This window comes from Rattus norvegicus, chromosome 15, assembly GCF_036323735.1.
Source record: "Rattus norvegicus strain BN/NHsdMcwi chromosome 15, GRCr8, whole genome shotgun sequence".
NCBI classification, from domain to species: Eukaryota; Metazoa; Chordata; class Mammalia; order Rodentia; family Muridae; genus Rattus; species Rattus norvegicus.
This window is the reverse complement of record NC_086033.1, coordinates 54885476-54909942: the sequence shown is the minus strand read 5'-3', so window position 1 is coordinate 54909942 and position 24467 is coordinate 54885476. Positions and strand designations below refer to the sequence as shown.

General features: G+C 38.9%; 1 protein-coding gene across 2 annotated transcripts in view; it reads left to right on the top strand.

The window, feature by feature from the left end:
• The window catches only part of Rb1 (RB transcriptional corepressor 1), a 131132-nt gene that overhangs the window by 2047 nt on the left and 104618 nt on the right, over nucleotides 1–24467 (top strand). For both annotated transcript variants that reach the window (NM_017045.2, XM_039092994.2), the window contains exons 2-3: nucleotides 1701–1827; nucleotides 21991–22106. In NM_017045.2, coding sequence (NP_058741.2) covers nucleotides 1701–1827; nucleotides 21991–22106 — 243 coding nt within the window. The remainder of the gene's footprint in view (nucleotides 1–1700; nucleotides 1828–21990; nucleotides 22107–24467) is intronic.

Here is a 24467-nt window from a genome sequence, read left to right as displayed (position 1 = left end):
CCATGCCATCTACACAGCTTTGGACATATTGTTGATTACTATAGAGTGAACATACACATTGACGTTCTGGCCATTGCTTGGGGAGAGACAGACCCAATTTCTTTCTCTTGAATATACTTTTAACTTTGGGGAATTCTCAAAAGTTCTCCGTTGAGCTTAAACTATACCAGACATAGTTTCATCTTGGTTACTCATTACCACAGAGGTTCTCAAAAGCACTTACAGTTGATATCTGAATTACCCATAGTTACATGTGTTTCATCATAGGAATTTGCTACCTTTTCTGAACTGTGCCATTAACTTAATTTTGTGTGATCACTGCAGAATGCACTTAAACCCCAGTGATATATAGATCATTCACTGTTGCTGTCTTGCTGCAATCAAGAGAGGCTGTAAACACTATATATACAAGGCTGCTGCCAGTGTAACAAAACATACTGTTGTGCAGTAAACTTTAGTTTTTAATGATAGAAATACGCTGTAAAACAATGATAAAGCTATAGTTTAGTAGACATACAAGCCAGTAACGTAATCACTTCCAGTACTGTATCCTGAATGTCCTTGTATATATTATTCTTTCCTACAAGTGGCAGGGTAGTAGACTTGTTTGCAGCAGCAAAGTGACTGCACAAGTAGCAAATGGATTGTGCCACAATGTTAAGCTGGTTAAGATGGCCTCTAAGTGATGTTTCTATGCCATTATAATCTTACAGGACTATTGTTGCAAACTGCCTTATTGACCGAAACGTCATGTAGCGCATGACTGTTCTTAGCAAGGATAAGAGGACTGCCTCAGACTAAAGCTTAGAAAATAGCTTAGGGATGGATTCAGCCCAGTCCACTTCGAATAAGTCTACTTTGACAGCTGAGGTGTTATTTATTTTATACTATCTGCTGCCTAAGTAGTGTGGGTGAAATGGAAGCTGAGACTCGGAGACTGAAGCACTTTGATTATTGAAATATGCAGACACTAATTATGCTTTGAAGAAGGAATTGCACAGCTAGAAAAGTAGTCAGGAGCACAGCTGATGGAGTTAAGACCCATGGTTCATACCTGACTGCTTTAATTTCTCTCATGTGGTAGATGTGGGAGTACTTACCAAGTAGGGCTGATGTGGGGATTCAGTAAAACCATGCATAAGATATTTTGTGTAGGATAATAGTAAATTTTCAAGAGTTAAGTTGCTCTTCATAGTGTTGTTATTATATGTCAAAGTGAAAGGAATTAGCTATTAAGGGCTTATGGTTAAAAAGGTCAGAGAGATAGGACAGAACTATGTGGTGCAATCATTTGTATAAAGTTAATCATCATCTAAGAAATAGGAGAAGGTGGAGAGAATGTATGGATTGTGTGTGTGGTTTTTTCCTTTTTTTTTTTTTTTTTTTTTTTTTGCTGTGACAGTTGTTCTGTCTTCCCAGCATGCTTTAGCTAGTGCCCTTGCTTTGTCTCAACGCTGTCTCGCTGCTGCTCTGGATGTATGTGGTTCCCCATGCTAGCAGCTGTTCTTTACTTTGTCTCATTTTGGAAAGCCCACAAAAAAGATAAGCATATGTTTAAATGATGTGTAATGGTTCTCAAAGATAAAGTTAGACTGTAAAGCACTTAGAGATGTTCTCTTTCAAAACTGTGCTGATATAGGCAAACTATAGAAACAAGTTTGACTGTAAATGTATCAATTTTGTAACTTTTTAATTTGTAGGCTTGAGTTTGAAAAAATTGAAGAACCTGAATTTATTGCATTATGTCAGAAGTTAAAGGTGCCCGATCATGTCAGAGAGAGAGCTTGGCTAACGTGGGAGAAAGTTTCATCTGTGGATGGAATCCTGGTAAGGATGTCTTTAAAGTTTTAAAGTCAGTTCTGTACCGATGATATTTTTTTCTCTGTTCATCTCCTCCCCCACTCTTCTTTCCCATCCTTCTATCTTCCATTTGCTGGTTCCCTTTCACGTCCAGATGGCTGCTCCTGCATTTGTGTCACATCTGTGCTATTATTCTTTCCCCTACACTTTGAAGGTCTTTTCCTCTCCTCTCATCTCCGCCTTCCAACTTTCATAACCATACACACACACACACACACACACACACACACACACACACACACACTTAAATTTAGCATCTTCAATAGGTGAGAGATACTTGTCTTTTTTTAGTCTGGCTTATTTTGATTAATACAACCTATGACCTCCAGTTACATTCATTTTTGTACAGATAACATGATTTCATTTTTCTTTGTGGTTGAATAAATTCTTTGTGTGTGTGTGTGTGCGTGTGCGTGTGCGTGTGTGTGTACTGGATTTTTTTTATCTGTGCATGGGGCATCTACACTTGTTCTATTTCGTAGCTACTGTGAGTAGTATGACAGGAAACATGGATGCATGAGTAGTACCTCTTTGGTGTCGGAGTAGTAGTTTTATGTAACCTCACACTGACTTGCATAGTGGTTGCACTACTCTACCTTACTACCAGCAGTATGTTAGGCTCTTCTTTCCCCACATCTTTACTAGCTAACATTTGTTGTTTTGATGTTAGCCTTGCTTGGGCAAAATGGAATCTCAAAGCAGTTTTACATTGCATTTCTCCATTTCAAATTTTTAATGCTCAGATGTATATTTTTTTCTGAGAACTGTGTGTTTAGTTGGTTCATTGGCCTAATTTTTGAGTGAATGATTTTCTTTAATAATATTTAAAATTTGAGGTTCTTCATCAGTTTTAGATATTAATACCATCTGATGTGTTAGTAAATATTTTTCCTGGTCTGTCTTGAAACTCACTATGGAGACCAGACTGGCTTCTAACTTACAGAACTGCATGCCTCTGCCTCCCAAGGTGCTTGGTATTAAAGGTGTGTACCACTACACTCAGCCCTGTATTATTTTTAATGTCTGTCTGTCTGTCTGTCTGTCTGTCTGTCTGTCTGTCTGTCTGTCTGTCTAATCTATCTATCTATCTATCTATCTATCTATCTATCTATCTATCTAATGTGTGTGCATACATGTTCTCATGCACAGTGCATGTGTTATGGTCAGAGGAACTCTTTCAGGAGTCAGTTCTTCTGCCATATGGGTTCTAGAATTGAACCTAGGTTATTGGGCTTAACAAGTTCCTTTACCCATTAAAGTCACACTGGCCTGGTATTGGGCAAAAGATATGGATTGAGTTATACATCTCTTGCAGGTAGATGCTGAGTTACCTCAGCATTATTTGAAGAGACTTTGTTCTCTGAGTGTCAACAACTTGGTGGCTATCAATGTATAGGTTTAATTCTGAAATCTCTTTGTTCGTCTGTGTATTTTTTATGCCAGTATCATAAAAGTTTTGTTACTATGGTTTTACAGTATACTTTGAAATCGACTATTCTGATCACCTGCTTAGGATTGCTTTCGTTATTCAGGATGTTTTGTCATCTCTTTTTTTTTTTTTTTCCGGAGCTGGGGACCGAACCCAGGGCCTTGCGCTTGCTAGGCAAGCGCTCTACCACTGAGCTAAATCCCCAACCCGATGTTTTGTCATCTCATACTCTAGTTTCATTTCTATTGTGATAACATATCCTGACAAAAACTACTTAGGAGAGAGAGCTTTATTTTAAGTCAGAATTCCAGATTATACTCTGTAATGATAGGGAAGTCAAAGAGGCAGAAGCGTAAAACAACTAGTCACATCACATCTGCAGTAAAGAGCAGAGAGGGATACATGCATGCATGCATGCCCGGTACTCATAGAACTTTCTCCATTCCTACTTCTGTAGTTCAGAGGCAAAACCCCTAGAATGGTGCTGCCTACTCTCATGCTGGGTCTCCCCAACAATTAAGGCAGTCAAGACAGTTTGCCACAGCTATGTCCAAGACCAACCTGATCTCTATAACTTCTGCAGACTCCCTTCCCAGGGATGCTAGCTACACTGTGTCAAGTTGGCAATTCAAGCTAATATTACAAGCTGACATCATCCTAGCTCTGTCAAGAATGTCACAAGAAATAGGGCTGACATTGTATTAATTCCATAGATATTTTCGGTAATGTAACTATTTTTACAGTATTAATTCTGCTAATCCAAGAACATAAGACTTTTTTGTTTATTGTTTGTTTTTTTAATTTTCTACTATCCTCTTAATCTTCCTTAAAGGTTTTAAAGTTTTCATTGTAATGGTCTTTTACTACTTTGGTTATGTTGATTCCCAGGTATTTTCTTTTTTGAAGCTAATATTTTTGTCTTGTTTGTTTAAAACAAGATCTTGCTTTGTAATTCTAAATGGTCTAGAACTCATTGTGTAGACCAAGCAGCCTTGAATCACAGAGATCCTGCCTCTGCCTTCTAAGTGCTGGGATTTATGGTATGTGCCACCATGTTCTTGAAGCTGTTAGCAATGGGATCTTTTCCTACTGATTTTTTTTTCTTGGCAGGTTAGTTATTGGTATGTAGAAAGGTACTTATTTTTGTCTGTTGACATTATATTCTGCTGTGTTGAAAGTATTTATCACATCTAAGAGTTTTCTACTGGAGTCCTTAAAATACAGGATCATGCCTCTGACAAATAGAGATACTTTCTTTCCCTTCCATTTGTATCCCTTTCATTTCTCTAGTTTTGCTGCTCTAGCTAGGACGTCATACATTATATGAAATAGGAGCAGTTAGAATGAGTTTTAGAGGAAATATTTTCAGTCATTTTACAATTAGAACAATGTTTGCTGTAGGTTTGTTGTATGTAGCTCTTATTGTGTTCAGGTGTTTCTTATATTTCTACTTTCTCCAGGGCCGCCCCCCCTCCCCGTGTGTGTGTGTGTGTGTGTGTGTGTGTGTGTGTGTGTGTGTGTGTGTTCATGTGTGTGCAGGTGCATGTGTATGCTTCCAGTGTGTCCTTCTTTACCTGCCTCTACCCTTCCTCTTTTTTTTCTCTCTTCACAGGGTTGGTGGTAGGTCTTTTTAAGGTCTGGTAGAGTGGCAGTGAGTCCATTTGGCCACGGCTTCTCCTTGTGGAGACTTTATACTGCCTTAATCTCATTGCTTTCTAGAATCTGTTTTTCTTACTTATATCCTTTTTATTTAATTTTATTGTTCAATTTTATATAACTCTAGGAATTTATCCACATCTTCTGGATTTTCTAGAGGTTTGAAGGAGGAATGTAAGCTTTTGAAGCTGTTTTCTTTCTGGATTTCATCAGAGCCTGTTTTAATGTCCTTTACATTTTTAATTTTTAATTTGGTTTTCTATCTTTTTTATTAGTTTGTCTAAGAGTTTTTGAGTTTTCTTTTTTTTTCTGTGATAGGGTCTCATAAAGCTCAGAGTGACTTTGAACTATTATGTAATAGCCACAGGTGACCTTGAGTGTCTGAGCAGTCTCCTGAGTGAATTGCAGGGTGTGTCCCCAAGCTCAGAGGTTTATCCAGTGCTGGGCTCAAGTTCTGGGCCTCATGCATGTTTTATCATGATAATTTTCTTAGGTTATTAAATTATATAAATATATAAACTTTCTAGTTTCTAGTGGTAATTTAACAACCACTGGAGTTTTAAAAAATTCATTGTTGGGGGTTGGGGATTTAGCTCAGTGGTAGAGCGCTTGCCTAGCAAGCGCAAGGCCCTGGGTTCGGTCCCCAGCTCCGAAAAAAAGATAAAAGAAAAAAATTAATTGTTGGATATGTAGTTTTTTTTCAACTAACTCATATATGTTGATATATCTTCATAAAAATAATTTCTGCATGATCAAGTTATTGATAATTGTAAAAATTAAATTAATAGCTCTCTGATATCTTTTGAATAAATTCTCACAAACTAATTTACTGAGTCAAAATCTACAAACTTTTAAGACTATTCAATACTTTATGTCTTTTTATTTGATTATTAAAGAGAAAGTCTCTTTAGTTTGGAGTTTAGATTTTTTTTAAAAAGTAGTATATTTAAAGTCTCTAGGTTGCCCTTCGAATGGTCCTTGTTTAGCATTAAAACAAATAGAGGCAGGCATGGTGGCAGATGGGGGTGCAGCAGTGAACAGTGACCAACTGCTGCTCGTATTGAGAATCTCCTCCTACGTCCAGTGGCTCACAACCACCTATAACTCCAGATCCAGAGAACTAAAGTCCACTGGCAACTAGACTCATGTATTCCCCTAAACAGACACACATGCACGCTGGAGAGATGGCACAGCACTTAAGAGCCCTGGCTTTTGTTCTAGAGAACCTGGGTTCAATTCTTAGCACCCACATGGTGGCTCACAACCTTCGATAACTCTAGTTCCAGGGAATCTGTTGTCCTCTTCTGGTCTCTGTGGGCACCAGAGATTCCCTGGTGCACAGATATGCATGCAAGCAAAGCACCTATACACATAAACTAAAAATAAATAAAAAATAATGGTGATGATGATGATGTCTTCAAAAAAGTAAAATTGATGCAAATAGTAATGTCCCTGGGGATGCCAGGGACAAGACCCCTCCTTTCTTAGAAGTCTGGATGAATCACTTCTATAAACTTGACTGCAAACTACAGAATTTAAGGTAGAAAATTTGAAGATCAAGATTAATAACATGAACCTCAACAATACAATTTGGTAATATATACCAACCAATAGTCAACAAACTCTACTTAGAAAATTTCTTTGGGGAGAGGGGCTAGGGAGATAATTCAGTGGACCAGAGTGCTTGCTGCCCAAACATGAGGATCTGAATTTGAATTCCCAATACTACTGAAAGAAATCTAGGTGTTCCCATTTGCACTTTTTTTTTAGATGTATTTATTTCTTTTATGTATATGAACACCCTGTCACTGTCTTCAGATACACCAGAAAAGGGCATCTGATCCCCATTAAAGATGGTTGTGAGCCACCATGTGGTTGCTGGGAATTGAACTCAGGATTTCTGGAAGAACAGTCAGTGTTCTTAACCTCTGAGCCATCTCTCAAGCCCTGGCTATTTGCACTTGTAACCTTAACACACACACACACACACACACACACACACACACACACACTCTCTCTCTCTCTCTCCCCCCCCTCGTTTTCTGTGTGTGTGTGCATGTCTCTCTCCGCATGTCTGTGTGTGTGCATGTGTGTGTGCATGTTTTTCTCTGTGTGTGTGTGTCTGTCCATATGTATGTGTGTGGGTGCACACATGTGTGAGTGGCATAGATAGATGGAGGATTGCTAGGGTTGCTGACTGCCAGTGCAGCTCGAGGCTTAAAGAGAGGCCTTGTCTCCAGGGAATAAGGTAAAGAATGATAGAGCATGACACCTGATTTTTTTTTCTGGTCTCTGCATGTAGTTACTTGCACACATATGTGTGTAAACCATACATATACATTGAAAAAATTAATAACAAAGAAAGGCCAGTGATATGGGTGAGCTGGTAAAGGGGCTGCACAAGCCTGATGACCTGAGTTAGTTCCTGAGAACTCACGTAAACATGGAAGGAAAGACGTGTCTTCACAATGTTGTTTCCTGCCTTCATACATGCACCGTGACATGTACACATCCCTATACACACATGGTGTCCATACACACATAATACACATATTGATAAGCCTTAAATTTTTTAAGTTAAACTAGAAACTTCCTTTGTTTATACCACCCAGGTACTTGGGTTGTAAGACAAGCTATTATTCCTTAAAAAAAAATAAAAATAAAAATAAAAAAGTGGTTTATGTGGATAACGTGGCTCTGGGTAAGGGTGGCAGTGCATGTGTTATGATGTGCATTTGGAAAGTCTGAGGACAATTTGGAAGTTCTCTACCACCTTCTTCCCTCCCTCTACCACATGGGCCTTGCTGGGGATTGAATTCAGAATGTCAGGCTTGTGACAAGTACTTTGATTATACTGAGGCACCTTGCTGGCCAGTCTTTGTTTTGCAATTGCCATTATATTCGTTATATATGGTAATGAGTTTCATAAAGATAATTTATTTCAAGTGTATCATATGTTTTGCGACTGTTCAACACTCACTATTCTCTTCCTCCCTCTACCTGCTCCCCTCTTGCATTAATCTCTTTTACTGTGCTAGTCAGCTTCTGATTTCTCATTAAGTATATATAAATAAGTAGCTTTCTGTGTGTGTATGTAAAATCTAGGATCCATAAGTGAAGGAAAATTAAGATGTTTATATTTCTGAATCTGGCTTAATTTTCTTAACCTGATGACTCAGTTTCTAAACAACGTGATTTTGTGCATATATACATACCATTTCTCTCTCCATTTATCTGTTGACAGACACATAGGCTGATAACACACTATGGCCACTGTGACCAGTCTTCAGTAGGCATGGATGGCCAAGGGTATCTGTAATGTGTTGACTTTGTGTCCTTTGGGTGTATGTCTAGGAGTGGTATAGCTGGATGTGTCATATGGTAAGGCTAGCTGGACCAGTTCAGATTCTCATCAACAGTGTATTACGGTTCCATTAGTAGCAGAAACCATTTGGACTGTAGAATTAAATATGTACAAATAAATGTGACTGCTTTCTTGCCTTACCACTTTCTCTTCCCTGCTTCCTTCCTACCTTTCCTTAGAACTAGCATAATTTAAAATATTACTTCTTAGTGGAGGTCATGATAGGAATTAGAATATATGAATTCATTCCTGGTTGTGTGGGCAAGGAAGACAACAGAGGACTTTCTGTTACTTTTAGGACTTGATAAATTTCTGGAGGGTGTGGAAGATTATTCTTTTGTCCTGCTGTAATTCAACAGACCCTTTCTTTACAATATTTGAGTGTTTAATATTGAGGGTTGGCCTAAGAATAATGGAATGTGTTCAGAGAAGCAAATGCAAAGACAGAATGAACCTGTTTGCAAAGCAGCTGTTGTAGTCCCAGTTGTCTGTTCCCTGAAACAAGAGGAATGTAGTGACTTGGGGTACCCTTTTGGGCATTTGAAAGTGAACAGTGTTTATTGAGAGAGGATGGGTTAAGATTTCTAGTCAGAATGAACTGTTTCAAGTCTGAAATAAACCATGTGCTGACTCCACACTCTTGAACAAACTACCTTAAATCTCTAGTCCTTGGTTATCTCATTCATAAAATGCGCTATCAGTAATTTCCAGATCTTGGAATCATTGTAAATATCAAATAAGTTAACACATATTAAGTATATACAAGATAATCTACTGAGTCAAACTCTATGTATTTTGTCCTTCAAAAAAAAAAAAAAAAAAAAACCAACCAAACAACAACAACAACAAACCAGAAACCAAAAACCAAATTCCATCTTGTCCTGAAAGGCTACCTTGTGGGCACGACAGCCAATACAGTCATGATCTCACAGTGGCAGCAGCTGTCACCAGTGTGCCTGCACAGGACTGGGCTTGTCAACATTCAGTCATAGATCAGTGAGAGGCCCATTTGGCCTTACCCCTCCCTGCTGAAATGTGAGCTACTGATAGATTTGGGGGAGGGGCAGACATTGTCTATACCCCTGGTGAGTTCACCGCGCTCCAGTAAACTAGCAAACTCATGTTGCACTGGCATCCCTTGTTAAACTCTGGGTTACAAAACTAAACAGAAAGGCCTGAGTGTGAGAAAGGGACTGGCCAGGAGGGAGTGTGTACTGGAGGTGGGTGGGTGGGGTGTGAGAAAGCCAGGGTGAGTGTGGTTAAGAGTGCACTACATGCATGTATAAAATGAATGAATGAATTATAGGAATGAATTCAGTCAAACATTCCGCTTTATTTTGCTCTTGATTTAGTACTTAAAGACAAACCATCTTGGTGGCTCAGTGAGTAAACCGTTTGCTATACAAGTCTGAGAATTCAGTTGTTTCCTTTATACCTACCTACCTACCTACCTACCTACCTACCTACCTACCTACCTACCTAAACTGACACAGCTGCAATCCTTGTCTGTAATCCCAAAGCTGAAAGACAGAAAACAGATGAATCCTGGGGAACTTGGTAGTCAGCTAGCTTAACCTAAGCTCCAGGCTCGGTGGGAGAACTTGTCTCAGAAGAGAAAGGTTGAGAGTGATAGAGGAAGATATCTGGTGTCCATCTCTGACCTTCACACATACGTACATGGATGAGGACATACGCACGTGTTCACTCATGTAGGCACCACACACCTGGTTAAAAAGAGACAAAGCAGCTTCAGTTTGGTTTAGATTATATGTTCAAGAGTTCACTGTCTTTGCCAGCTTCAGACTTATATAGTATGTTTCTTAAATTTTGACTTGAAAGTCAGAATCCGTCCTTGGTTTATACTGCTGCTGACAGTGTTAGCAGGTACATCTATCTTAGAGCCCTTGGGTGGCCAAGTCCATTTTGAGTTAAGCAGAATTTTTAGAAGTTTTTCTCTTTCATCTGAACGTCTTCAGATTTTAGCAGCAGGCTTCAGCTATTCAGTGAACTCTCTTGTAGCCATCTTGCAGGCTCTGTTTGGTTTGTTAATAGTCCAGCAATGGCTGGCTCTCAGGAATGGCGGAGAATCGGGAGCTGTTTAGTCCCTGAGGCTACATTTTTCAGATGGCTCAGATGACTTTGGGATGTGGAAGCTCTAATACCATCCAAAAAACGCCTTGGCAACAGGAGAAATGAACTTGCCAGGACAAATGAGGGCACATGGGCAAAACCCAAAAACTTACTCTTCCATATCCTTTTATGTGGGCTGCCACTAGAACGTGTGACCCAGGTTTAGGTTGGGTCCTCCCATCTCAAATGATCCAATCCAAAACAAACAAACAAACAAACAAACAAACAAACAAGCAAACCCCCGGAGGTGTGCCCGGCTGTTTGTGGTTTCGTGGTTGCTGTTTACTTTACTTTTCCAGGACAGGGTCTCTGTGCAGCTCTGGCTGTCCTGGGACTTGCTCTTTAGACCAGGCTGGCCTTGAACTCACAGAGGTCTGCCTGCCTCTGTCTCTACCTCAAGTGCTAGGATCAAAGGCATGCATCACCACACACAGCATGCTTTTGTTTTAATGGATTCAGGTTGTAGTCAGGTTGACTACTAAAATTATCCACCACACCCTTCTTAAGCTTTATAGTTTTAGTTTGGGGGTTAGAATAAGAGACATATGCCTATTTTTCCAGTTGAACAAAATCAGTATATGGCTATTAATTACCCTACTTTTAATTTCATGTCTCACAGAATAGGGGCTCATAAGAAGATTAAGAGAGAGATGATGGAACAGTATGTTGGATTTTATAACATATTTATTATGTTCATTGTTTTATATGTATATAACTCAATGGCTCTCCTACACAATTATCATGTATTAAATATCAGATGTGGATCACCATAAGGTATAATAATAATGAAAATAATGCCAAGTATTATGAGAATTACTAAAATGTGACCGAAAAATGAAACTGGATATAGAAGCATTCACTTGTAATCCCGACGTTCAGGCTGAGGCAGGAGAGTCACAAGTCTAAGGTCAGTTACTCTTTTATTGCTGTGATAAGACACTATAACCAAGGCAACTTATACAAGAAAGTCTACTGGGGGCTTAAAGTCCACAACCATTGTGGTGGGGAACATGGCAGCAGGCAAACAGACATGACACTAGAGCATGTAGAGAGCTCACATCTTAAGACACAAGCACAAAACAAAGATAGTGTCTACACTGTCTACACTGTGTCTACACTGGAGGATAAGAGTCATTTTAAACCTCCAAGCCTGCCCACAGTGACATACCTTGTCCCAACAAAGCCAAACCTCCTGATCCTTCCCAAGCAGTTCTAACTGGGAACAAAGTTATTCAAATGGGTGAGTCTGTGGGTCTCATTCCTATTCAGACTTCATAGTGAAACTGTCACAAAAAAAGAAAACCAAACCAGTCAAAAGGAATCACAAAGCAAGCACATTCTGTTGGAGGTGCCAGGAGGCTTGCTGTAGAGAGGGTTGTCACAGTTACAACGTCTTTATAGGTAGGCCTGTAGAAATTTATTTTGGCTCATGGTTCAAGAGAGAAGTCTGAAACCTCTGTGTTTTAGCATGATGAAAAGGTAGGGGAAGCTTGGGTAGGCAGAAGAGACTCTGAGAAATAGCTTCACTCTATAAGAACCTGCTCTTGTGTTCACTCAGACAGACCATTAGTGTAAGAACAGATTCCCATGGTAATGCCATTTATCCCTTTAATGCCATAACCACTTCTTAACATTCCAACCCTAACACTGCCATGATGGCCATCATATTTCAAGAAGAGTTTCAGACAGCATAAATGGCAGTCAAGCTACAGCAACTTTCCTGTACTCGCAGCTCCGTTTAACTGTTCCTTGAAGAGCAACTGCTCTCTTGTTTCTAACTGCTTCCACTGTTGCAGTCATTTCTTAGCAAGTCAATTTGAGCATTTGTATAACTCACATTTAAGATTCCTGTCTTTTAGGGCTCAGAGTCCTTCTATACCTAGTCTCTAGCTTCTTGAGTTATTTAATTATTCCTCAACTTTTTAATTGTTTTACACCAAACAGTAGTTCTGATCCTTATTTTTGTGTCTTATCCTTGTTAAAATTCCTTTCAAAGTAGTGTATTTGTTAGTGGATGAGTTTATAGTAACCCATCTTTATTACTTCTAAGTCCATGGTTTACATGACGGTTTGTTCTTGATGTTAAATGATCTGTTGGTTTTGACAAATGTCAAATGGTATGTGTCTGCGGTTGTAATATATATAGAACACTTCCACTGCTCTACAAATACTCTCTGCCTATTCATCCTGAACCGCCTATTTCTTTTCAACATACTGTTCTCTTTTTTTTTTTTAAAACGTGGCTTTGCATTTTCTAGGGAATAATATAGTAGCTAAGCAGTATGTAATCTTTCAGTTGTGCTCTCTTACATTATAATATGCACTTAAGCTTCTTTCACATCTTTTAATGGTTTGGTGCCTCATTTTCTTTTTAGTGTTGAATAATAATATTCTGTCATCTGTCTGTGCCACAATTTATTTATCCATTCTGCTTTCAAAGGGTATTTTGGTTTCTTCGACATGTTAGCAATTGCGGTAAAGCTGCTGTAAACATAATACATACAAATTTTTGTGTGTATGTGTTTATGCATGCAAGTGCATAGATGTGATGTGTAAACCCACATGTGTTCACATACAGGTATCATTCCTTAGGCTCTGTTTACTTCTTTTTTGAGACTGGCCCAGAATTCACCTATTAGGTTAAGACTGGCCATCCAGGAAGCTCGGGAATCGATGTTTACACCTCCCTGTCTGTCATTTGGGATTACCAGCATGTAGCATCATGCCTGGCTTTTTAATGTGAGTTCTGAAAATCAAATTCAGGCTCTCATGCTTGCATGGCAAGCTATTTCACTTGCTGAGTGATCTTACCACTCCTAGGCTGGCTTCACACTCGCTGTGCAGCCTTAACTCCTGATTCTTCTGTCCCAGTCTTCTGACTGCCAGGGGTTATAACTTGTGCAGATTGTCTGTGTGTGTGTGTGTGTGTGTGTGTCAGAGAGAGACACAGAGAGAAGCTTAGTCCCTTGTAATAAAGACTGTACTGGCTAGAGTTATTTTGGAAGATAGAACCTTGAGAAAATGTTGCTACCAGATTGGTCTATGGGAAAGTCTGTGGTCTATTTTCTTGATTGATAATTGATGTGGGAGGGCCAGCTCAAGGTGGACAGTACTACCACTTGCTTGGTGCTCCCGAGTGCTATAATGAGCAGGCTGAAGCAGAGCAAGACAGTAAGCAGCACTCTTCCAAGGCCTCTGTCAGTTCATACCTCCAGTTTCCTGCCCTGTTTTGGCTTCTGCCCTGATTTCCTTCAGCAGTGGAGTGTGACCTGACAGTTGTAAGCTCAAAGAAACCCTTTCCCCCCAAGTTGTTTAAGGTCATGGTGTTTTACTATAACCATAGAATCCCAACTAAGCAAATACCAAGGACTAGTTGCTGTGTCATATATAAGAGTATGTTTTGCTTTGTAAGAAACTGACAAATTGCTTTTCAGATGGCTTAATTATCTTACACTCCCACGTCTGTTAGTGAATTACTGGACATTGCCAGCATTTTGTGTTGTCAGTGTTATGCATTTTCTTTTTCCATTCTAATAAGTGTGAAGTAGCATATATGTTAGGTGATTTATTTACCATTTGTGTAGCTTTCTGATATGGTACCTATTCAGATCTTTCTCCTATTTTAATAGTTATTTGTTTTATTATTGAAATTAAAGCATTCTTTGCATTTTTTGGGTAACAATTCTTTATCAGCTATGTTGCTTACAAATATTTACCCCCCAGTTTGTGGCTTATGTTCGTATTCTCTTGACAGTGACATTACAGAACCAACTTGTAATTTCAGTGCTGAACTGAAGGGCCTGCCCTCCCCCTGTGTGCGTGTGTGTGTGTGTGTGTGTGTGTGTGTGTGTGTGTGTGTGTGTATTATTGGAGATCGAACCCAAAGTTTTGTGACTGTGGAAAGACACTGTACTAGCACTGTGCTAGATCTCTAGCCTTGTTGCATTACATTTTACTTCTCATTTTCTTACCCATTTTCAATTAATTTTGTGTGGTGTGGAAGGGTTGAATCTATAACATTTTTTTCTTTTTGTGAAGATGTATAATTTCTAGCCCTAATTGCTGGGAAGGTATCTTTTCCCATAGTATTGTTCTTTGCTCCTTTAGCAAAGACTATTATACTAGCTTGCAGTTGTGTATTTCTGTTTCTGGCCTCTCTGTTCCCTACTGTCTCTTTATGTCTCAGCCTCTCTTATTACTGTGAAGAGACACAGTGACCATGGCAACTCTTAAAAGAAAAAACATTTAATAGGGGGGGGGTTAGTTACAGTTTCAGAAGTTTAGTCTGTTACATCACGGTGGAGAGTATGGAAGCGTGCAGACAGACAGAGTGTGGAGAAGTAAGAGAGAGAGTTCTGTGTCTGGAAACATAGGCAGAAGAGATAGAGAGAGACAGAGACAGACACTGGGCCTGGTTTGAGCTTCTGAAACCTTAAGGCTACACTTACTAATCTCAAGTAGTGCTATTCCTGATGACTAAACATGTAAATGTAGGAGTCTGTGGGGGCCATTCTTATCCAAAATACCACATCCTATTCCCTAGGACCCTTAGGCTTGTAGCTATATCATAATGCAAAAAAAAAAAATGCAAAACAGTGTCACCAATGTTTAAAAATCCAAAGTTCAAAGTCTTTTCTGAGACTCAAGAAAAATTTTGTAACCCCTGTAAAATCAAAATCAAAAATCATGTCTCATACTTTCAACATACAGTGGCACATAATTATTATATTACAAAAGGAAATTAAAGGAGAGTAGTGAGAAAATACTGGACCAAAGGAACAAGAACCTTCAGGGCAATCTCCAAGTTCTGTATCTGCCCATCTGATGTCAAAATGCTCTTTGGATAGCCAACAGCTTTCAGGTTTGTTGACTGCAACATACTTCTCTCTCTTGGACTGTTCCATACCCTGTATCCAGCTCTCCTAGGTAGGGGTCCCACAACTTGACATTTTCAACATCTTGGGAGTTCTAGAGTAATCCAGGCTTCACTTTCACAGCTTCAAGCAATTGCCTCTCTAGGCTTCCATACAAGGACACCCTGGACACCTAGACTCATTGACTTTCCTTAGCTGCTGAGGGAGATTTCACAACCCCTTTCTTGTACTCTTGAATCTGAAGTAAGAACCATGGTGGCTAGAGCTGCCAAGTTCTGCTGCTTCTGGGCTTGGAACATGGTCCCCTCATTTAGTTATGTCTGCATCAGCTTCTGTTGTTGATGGGCTCCTTCACTTCTTTTTTTTTTTTAAACTATTTATTTTATGTATATGAGAACAATGGCACCAGAAGAGGGCATCAAATCCCATTACAGATGGTTGTGAGCCACCATGTGGTTGCTGGGAATTGAATGCAGGATCTCTGGAAGAAAGTCGGTGTTCTTAACTGCTGAGCCACCTCTCCAGCCTGGTTCCTTCACTTCTTAAGCTTTTTCTTTAATTCCTTTTTACAATTTGAAGCTTAGTTGTTTGGTTGTCTTTCCCTGAGGTTAACATTTTCATTACCCTAGGTATCATTAGACTATTCTTCAAACTGTTTTATCTCCTTGAACATTGAACTTGGCTCCAACATTTCATTTCCTGATGCTCCCCTTTTCTCCTCAAGCTATAAATTTTCTATTTTTTCTCGCTCAGTTTGATCCTTTTTATTATAAATCTGCATAAGAGTGACCACAAATAACCAAGTGACAGTCTAAGCTATCTTGAAATTTCCACAGTTTAGCACTAGGCAGCTTTTTTGGACAATGAAAGCAGCCTCAGTCTTCTTCAAAATTACATAAGAATGGCTCCAGGTCCCTTATTGATACTATTTCCCTTTGAAGCCTCTTGAACTGGGCCCTGTAGTCCTCAGCAGCACTGCCTTCCGTGCTCTTATTTGGATGGCTCATTAAGCCTTGCTTAAAGCATCCAATCATTTTTCTAGTCCCCAATCCACCAAACAGTGTGGTCGGGCTTAACAGAGCAGTACCCCACTCCTGGTACTAACCTGTTTTAGTCACTCTTCTACTGCTCTTAAGATACACTGTGACCATGGCAGCTCCACCTCCACATACTTCCTCCAGCAAGGGCACACCTCCTAATCCTCCTCATGGAGTGCCACTCCCTGATGACCAAGCATTCAAATACAGGAGCCTAATGGAGGCATTCTTTTTCTTTTTTAAAAATGTGCTTGGTGTTTTGCCTGCATATATGCATATATGTGAGGGTTCCAGGTGCCCTGGAACTGGAGTTACAAACAGTTGTGAACTGCCGTGTAGTTGCTGGGAATCGAACCTGGGACCTCTGGAAGAGCAGCCAGTGACTTAACCTCCAAGCCAGATAGATCTTCAGCCCCCTGTTTGGCCATTTTTATTTAAACCACTACACTTTGCATTTTTCCTTTGCTTTGCCAGTGCCTTATATCTTTACTGTTGAACTTTGTCAAAAGTCTTAGGTGCTAATTCTATTTTAATTTTGTTGTCCTTCAGTAACGTGGGCTAGTTTGGATCTACTGCCTTTCCTTATGTGATAGTCAGCTTTCTGTCTCTGAGATGAAATGTGTGAGAACCTCATCTAAAAGGAGAAGATGTTTATTTTGGTTTATGATTTCAGAGGCTTCAGTCTGTGATAACTTGACTCCATCAATTCCAGCTGAACCAAGACCAAACATGGTTCAGAATGTCCAGTAGAGCACAAATGCACCTCTTATGCTGACTTTGAAATAGAGAAAGTGAAAGAAAAGGGCCAGGGGCAAGAAGGATACCGGTCAGTGGACTGCCTCCATGACTGACAGTCTTCCCCAGCTAGATGCAGCTCCGACAGTTCCCCCTCTTCTTGACTCAGTTATGACCCCACTGGTGGACTATCCCTGTTGATCCAGCGACCTACTGAAAACTCTGCGCTACATTGAGGACCAAGTCTTGAACCTTTTGGGGAATAATTCAATAGTTTCAATCCAAATTATAATGTTTTGTTAATTTTAGAATCATTTTATTGAATTTCTAGATCTTCTTGATAATTTAGGTCTCTTTTTTTTTTTTTTTTTTTTTTGGTTCTTTTTTGCGGAGCTGGGGACCGAACCCAGGGCCTTGCGCTTCATAGGCAAGCGCTCTACCGCTGAGCTAAATCCCCAACCCCAGGTCTCTTATTTTTTTAATTAGCATTTTATAGTTTCCCTCAGGTTGATTTTATATAGACTTTATTAGATTTATGTGTAACTATTCCATTTTAGATGTTCATGTAATTAGATCTATATTTTTTCTTTTTTGTTTTTTGTTTTTTTTAGACAGGGTCTTACTATGTATTCCTGGCTGCTGGCTGGCCTGGAGCTCACTATGTAGGCCAGGATGGATGAAAACTCCCAAAAATCAAGAATTAAAGACAAGGGCACCATATCCTGCTTAATTGTATTTTTAAAAAATTGCAGCCTATTTGTTACTGTCACCACTTGGTGGAGCTCTTCCATAAGTGAGAGCGTTGTAAAACAGCAAGCTCAAGGAAATTGTCACTAATTTGGGTTTGTCTTTAGGGTGGTTCAGAGGAACACTAAATCACATAGTAGATAGCAATAGAAAGTGTTGGCTGTATATTTTGATTTAAATTGTTAAAATATAATTGAAGGTTTGATATTTTCATAATTTTGTCACATTTCTAATGTTTCTATCCTGTTTTCCATAAATTTAGTTTTTACTTTTGCATCTTCTGTGTTGCAATTTAAGAATATGTAACCTGAATTAATGAAGAAAATGAAAACTGATTATGATCCTAATTGTTCTAGAGATAAGAACCTACTTTAGAGATATTGTATTCCTTTCCTTACCTTTTTGTTTGTTTGTTTTTACAAAATTGGAATCAAATACAAATAATTTTGTAGTTTTTTCTCTCACTTAAACATTGTACCTTGGACATTTTTTATGTGCTTGTACTATTCTTTGAAAATGTCTTCGGACTTGGTGTGATCCCATAATTCAGCTATAGCACTGTTTATTAGCCAATCTATTTTAAGATATTTAGGTGATTGCCACTGTTTTGGGGTATGTAAGTAGCTATTAGAACATCTGTTTTAAGGATCTTGGCCCAACTCCTCAGTAATCTTCACTGGATGAATTCTTAGCTGCACAGCTAAATATCTCAAAACATCCTAACAACGTATCGTTCAGTTGACACTATTCTAAGATTTAGCATTTGCAGAATCTGGTTTTTGAAAGGTTCTATTTTTTTAGTATTTGCAAAGTACATCCATTTCCTCCAGAAGTTTTACCTTTTTGTGAGTGATTGTTTTCACTGAGAAGTAGTTGCTTTTGTTCTAACAATTTTTTTTTTTTTTTTGGTTCTTTTTTTCGGAGCTGGGGACCGAACCCAGGGCCTTGCGCTTCCTAGGTAAGCGCTCTACCACTGAGCTAAATCCCCAGCCCCTGTTCTAACAATTTTTAAGTGTTGTTCTGGGCCCCCTTTAATAATTTTTAAGCTTTTTAAAAATTGTGTGTGTGTGTGTGTGTGTGTGTGTGTGTGTGTGTTTGTTTGTGCGCGCGCGCGCACCCGCACAGGAGTGCAGGTCCTCATGCAAGCTGGAGATCAGAGGTGCAGTCAGATCAACAGTTGTGAGCCACCTGATGTGGTGCCAAGAACTGATTGTGAATGTACATTGTAGTGTACATTTTGGACCGTTGATCTATCCTTCCAGCCTTCTTTTATAGTTTGCAAGTTCTTTATAAAAAGGTTTATGAAATTACAGCAAAACAAATAAACAAAAACAAGCCAGTTTTCAAGCTGATTGGAAATAAGTCCTGGAGCTTCCCAGAGCCTCTGTGCTACAAAGTAGCATGAGCCTAGGACCCTGTGTTTGTAGAGGATGGCAGTGCTGTGGAAGTGGGCGGGTGCTTATTAAAAGAAGGGTAGCAACCGGCTGGAGTTAAACACAGAGAGACAGAAAAGAGCTAAGAAAAAAAGGCTCATGGTGGTAGGTTAAAAGAGAAAAATTTAGATAGTGTGACTCTTCAACCATAGCATTAAAATAGAAATTAAAACTGAGTTAAAAGTATAGCATTTCCAGGGAAATTGACAGAAGTATCTTGGCTCAAATTCAATTAAAGGTCCAGAACCTTTAAAAGTATAGTAATCCAGATATTGTGGTGTTGGTAAAAAGACCAGTGGTAGGTAGATCAGTGGGGCAGAGTAGAGAGGCTGGAAATAGACCACATGCTTTGTCAGTTCATTTTCTAGAGATGTGCAAAGGTAATTCAGTAGAACAAGGCTATTCTTTTCAACAAATGAAGCTGGATATCTAGTTGTAAAAAATTCATTACAGGGTTTGAGGGATAGGATCAATGGGTAAAAGTGCTTGTTGCCACACTTGACAACTGGAGTTGGATCCTGGGACCCACGTGGTAAAGGAGAGGGCCAACTTCTGCCAAGTTGTACTCAAAGATTTTACCAGTATGATGTGGATTGCTATTAAAAATAAAAGAATTTATTTTCTCATAGTACTTAGAAAAATTAGTTTCCATGAACCTTAGACATATAATTCTAAAGTAGGACATAAAAGAAATCATTGTGAAACTGTTAAAGATAAGTTTCATAGATATCATACCTAAAAAATGAGCCATAAAAGAAAAAAAAACAACAAATTAAGTAAAAATTTAAACACTCCTACTCATTGAGATATACCTTAAAGAAAATGAAAGGTTGGGATGAGTCAGTGGATAAAATGCTTACTATGTACACATGAAGACCCAAGTTCAGATTACCCATGCTCAAACTAATTCCAATGCTAGGAGAGGGCAGCAGCCGAGACTGGCCAGTGTGGGCTTCGTGACTAGCAGTCTAGCTGAGCAGCAAGCTTAAGGTTCAGTAAGAGATCCTGTGCAAAAAGATACAGTGGAGAGCAACTGAGTAACATAGCCCACAGTAGCCTCTAGCCTACACACACATGCGCGCGCGCGCGCGCGCGCGCGCGCGCACACACACACAAATGCAAAGTAGCCACAATGTATAATTCTGTGGTAGGGCTTTATTCTTATAAAATTTGAGACTTTTAGGGAAGGGCATGTGGCTCAGTGTTAGAGAGCCTGTTTGCCTAGTATGTATGAGACCTGGGTTTCAGTTTCCAGCATAACGCAAAACCCTTTTCTGGTGTTTAAAAAATGGATAAGCAATATAATAAGTTTTATCATCTTTAGTTACTAAGATTATGAGAGTTTTCTTAGAAAAGACTGTAGTAGCTTATAGGCAAGTATATCGGACAGAAACATAGACAACAAGGGGGACACCAACAGACATGCTGACATGGAAGGGAAAAGCTCCCAGGCCCCCAACCCTACATCAAATCTATAGGCAGCTAAAGAATGCTGAGGCAGGCTGAGGCTCTCAGGGAAGGTACACCAACTGGTTATCCAGTACCAGACAGTCAGTCCTAAAACATGCACTTACAAGTAAAGTACAAAATGAGGAGGTATTTATGTATTTAAGATCACATATAGGCGGGACTGGGGATTTAGCTCAGTGGTAGAGTGCTTACCTAGGAAGCACAAGGCCCTGGGTTCGGTCCCCAGCTCCGAAAAAAAAGAACCAAAAAAAAAAAATCACATATAGACACACACAAATACATATTTGCAACAACAGTTAATAGAAAAGAGACTATGAATTTGAAAGAGCAGGGGTGAGAGTACATGGACTAGGTTGAGGGAGAAAAGAGAAGGGGGAATGATATAATTATAATCTCAAAAATTAAAGACTTAGGCAAAATTATTTTCTGAGACTTTATATTGTCATTGTAATGCTAAGTCAATTATATATATATATATATGTGTGTGTGTGTGTGTGTGTGTGTATAAATATTTCAGTTTCAGTAGGAGGACTATGTAACGGTTTCTGAATCAGATTTACCGAGTTAATATACTTACATTAAGCCGTATTGCTTTAAGGATGTAGTTCAAAAGTTGATGGAAATACATCCCTGTATAATGACAGCAGCTAGGATTCAAACCACAGCAGCAGGTGGGTGCTCTTGCCATCTCTGTAGTCAGTCCCCAGCACATCGCCTCTTGGTTTGGACAACTGCTTACTTAATTTCTGACATTAAATGAGTGTGTATCTTCTCTGGAGCTGTATGGAAGAGTCTGCTACCATCTCGTGTCTAGCTGTTTCTTTTTTTCTGGTGACTTTTTCTCAGTGTAATAATTTTTACTTATCTGTGTTGCTACATTTATTAGGGCTGTTTCTTTTTTGTTAGATAGCACCAGCTGCATAGTTCCATTGCAGTTTGGTTATTTCTGCTGGTTCTATTTCTGTTATATTTGCTTGGTTTCTAGTTTGAGATTATATTTATTAGCAGTGTTTTGATTTCTTCTGGGCATAAGTCCTGGGGATAGAGTTGCTAAGTGATATAGAAAGTGTATACTTAAATATATAAAAAATTGTTTGTTATATTAATACAAAGTTAAATATTTCAAGTATATGCCATTATAAGAATTTAAAATTACATTTTTATGTTCAATGAGAAAATCATATGTAATTCAATTTTAACATGGTATCCAGTGTGCAGATGATTTAATAAAATACTTGAACCTTCTTATTTCTAGGAAGGATATATTCAGAAGAAGAAGGAACTCTGGGGCATCTGCATCTTCATTGCAGCAGTTGACCTGGATGAGATGCCATTCACTTTTACTGAGCTTCAGAAAAGCATAGAAACCAGGTAAAAGCTCTGATGGAAAAGCCCTGGCTTAAAAAGGGCTTTGAATGTTTTAATATACTTTAAGAAATTGGTGGAAATGCTAAAATCACATTTAATATAATGGATTTGGGACAATAATGAATTTTAATTCTCTACTGGGTGGTTAAAGCTTATTTACTTTGGGCAGGTTGTTTTATTTTTTTTAAGGAATTTATTACTTTTATTTTATGTCTCTCTCTTTTTTTTAAAGAATTTATCATTTTTTATTTTATGTTTCTCCTACAGGTAAGTATACCATGTGCAGTGCCTGAAGAGGCCAGGAGAGGGTATCAGAGCCCTTGGAACTGGACTTAGAGATATTGTCAGTCATCATACGGGTGCTAGAAACTGATCCCTGATCCTTTGTGTTCATGGGCACCCACACACATCCATACAAAAACAGGTGCATGCACGCGTGCACACACGCGCACAGAGACTTGGAAGTAAAAAAAAAAATAAAAAAATATTTTAAAAATTAAGATGCCTGTTTTAAATTTAGATAAGATTTATTTATATTAAAGACTTATTAGTAGATGTTTTAATTACATAAAAACTACTACATACTCAGTATTGATAGACACTTGACCCAGGCATTTCTTAACATTTTTTTTTTAGCTTTAAACGTATATTAATTTGTTCTCTAGTACTTTGTAGATTTTCATCTTAAACAAACTCACAGGACTTACACTATTTCCTTTGTAACATATTTACAAAATACAGCAGTAAATAATTTTACCAGATTGGTAAATAGATGCAGATCTTCAGTGAGTTTGTCTATAATTCAGTGTAATTAGTGTTTTAGTTACACTAAGTAGATGAAATTGCTACATTTTATAGCACTTTTTTTACCACCTTTGAATACAGTGTGGAAACAAAGGCTGTGTGTGTGCGCGCGCGCGCGTGTGTGTGTGTGTGTGCGCGCGTGTGCGCGTGTGCGCGTGTGCGTGCGTGTGTGTGTGTGTGTGTGTGTGTGTGTGTGTGTCATATAAATAGCACAAAGCATCAAGGGTTCACAAGAGTCAATGCCTCTAATACCTCAGGCACTGATTCCCCATCCCTTCTCTTAAATTACCCCTAGAAACAATTATTACAACAATTTAGTTTCCGTGGTGCTCAGTTCCTCTCAAGACAGGTGTTGGTGTTCCTTCATAAGCATGTGCACTACTCTGGTTGATTCTCTTTTTCTGATCCTACAAATTTACATGATGAACTCTTTTCTTCCTTTTCACTCACCCCTCTCTCTTTTCTTCTAATCAATACAGCCTAAGTAAATGTAAACCCAAGGCCCCATGAGAGAATGACGGTTCATTCTTTGACCAAAGTCCTTCATGTGTAACTGAACTTCAGCGTTTCTCACTAACTTCCTGAACTGTATTGCTAGTTCAGAGCAGTTCCAATCAGCACCTTGATCTCTGCTGTCTTCTGCCATTCCTGCATTCTTCTTCACTTTCCACATAGCTTACCAACACTGCTCTAACCCTCTTGTCATGAACATTTTTTAATATCCTCTGTCACTTGTCTTTTGCCTCCTGCTGATGAGCTCATACTCTTCTTTGGTGGGTTTGAGGTATAACCTTCTACTTGCCATGTGGGTCTCAAACTCCTGGCCATAAGTAATCTTTCTTAGACTCCCAGATGCTGGACTGTAGACAGGTATGTCTTATCTGGCTTTGCTTTGGACAGCCTATAATAGTTGTAATGACTATTCTTCACTCTACTTAGCTGCTTTTGTACAATTGTATATATAAAGTTAATTAGAAATTAATATATGAAGTCAAGTGTGATGGTGTAGGGCAAGCTGATCTCTGTGAGTTCAAGGCCAGACTGGTCTGCACAGCAAATTCCAGGTCAGCCAGGGATATGAAGTGAGACCTTGTGTGAAGAGTAGGAAGAAGAGATGATAATTGATATATGAGATCTATTTGATCAGTCCATCTTTTCTGCCTGATTGAAAAAATATATATTGAAGATTAATTTTTACAAAAAAAACAATAAAAGAATTACTAGAAGTTGTTTAACAATTTAAAATTTTAGCAAGTTTTTAAAAATTTTCTTTTTCTAAATAGTCAATCATTAAGCTTTTAGTAAGACAAAGAATGTAAGTGTGTATATGACAAGGAAATGCCAAATGGTGAGAAAAGTTAGCAGGGCAAGGGGTGGTAGTGGTGAGGCATTGGCACGGGCAGAGCAGCCGATGGCTGTCTGGGATGCAGTGTCAGACCAAACAGGGTGTTTGGGCACTTAGTTTAGAGAAGTACTAGAGAGATGAGGAAGGCAGCCTGATGCGGAAGGAATGGGGAGCAGTGGGCAGTGTTGTTAGCCTGTCCTTGTTGGAGATTGAAA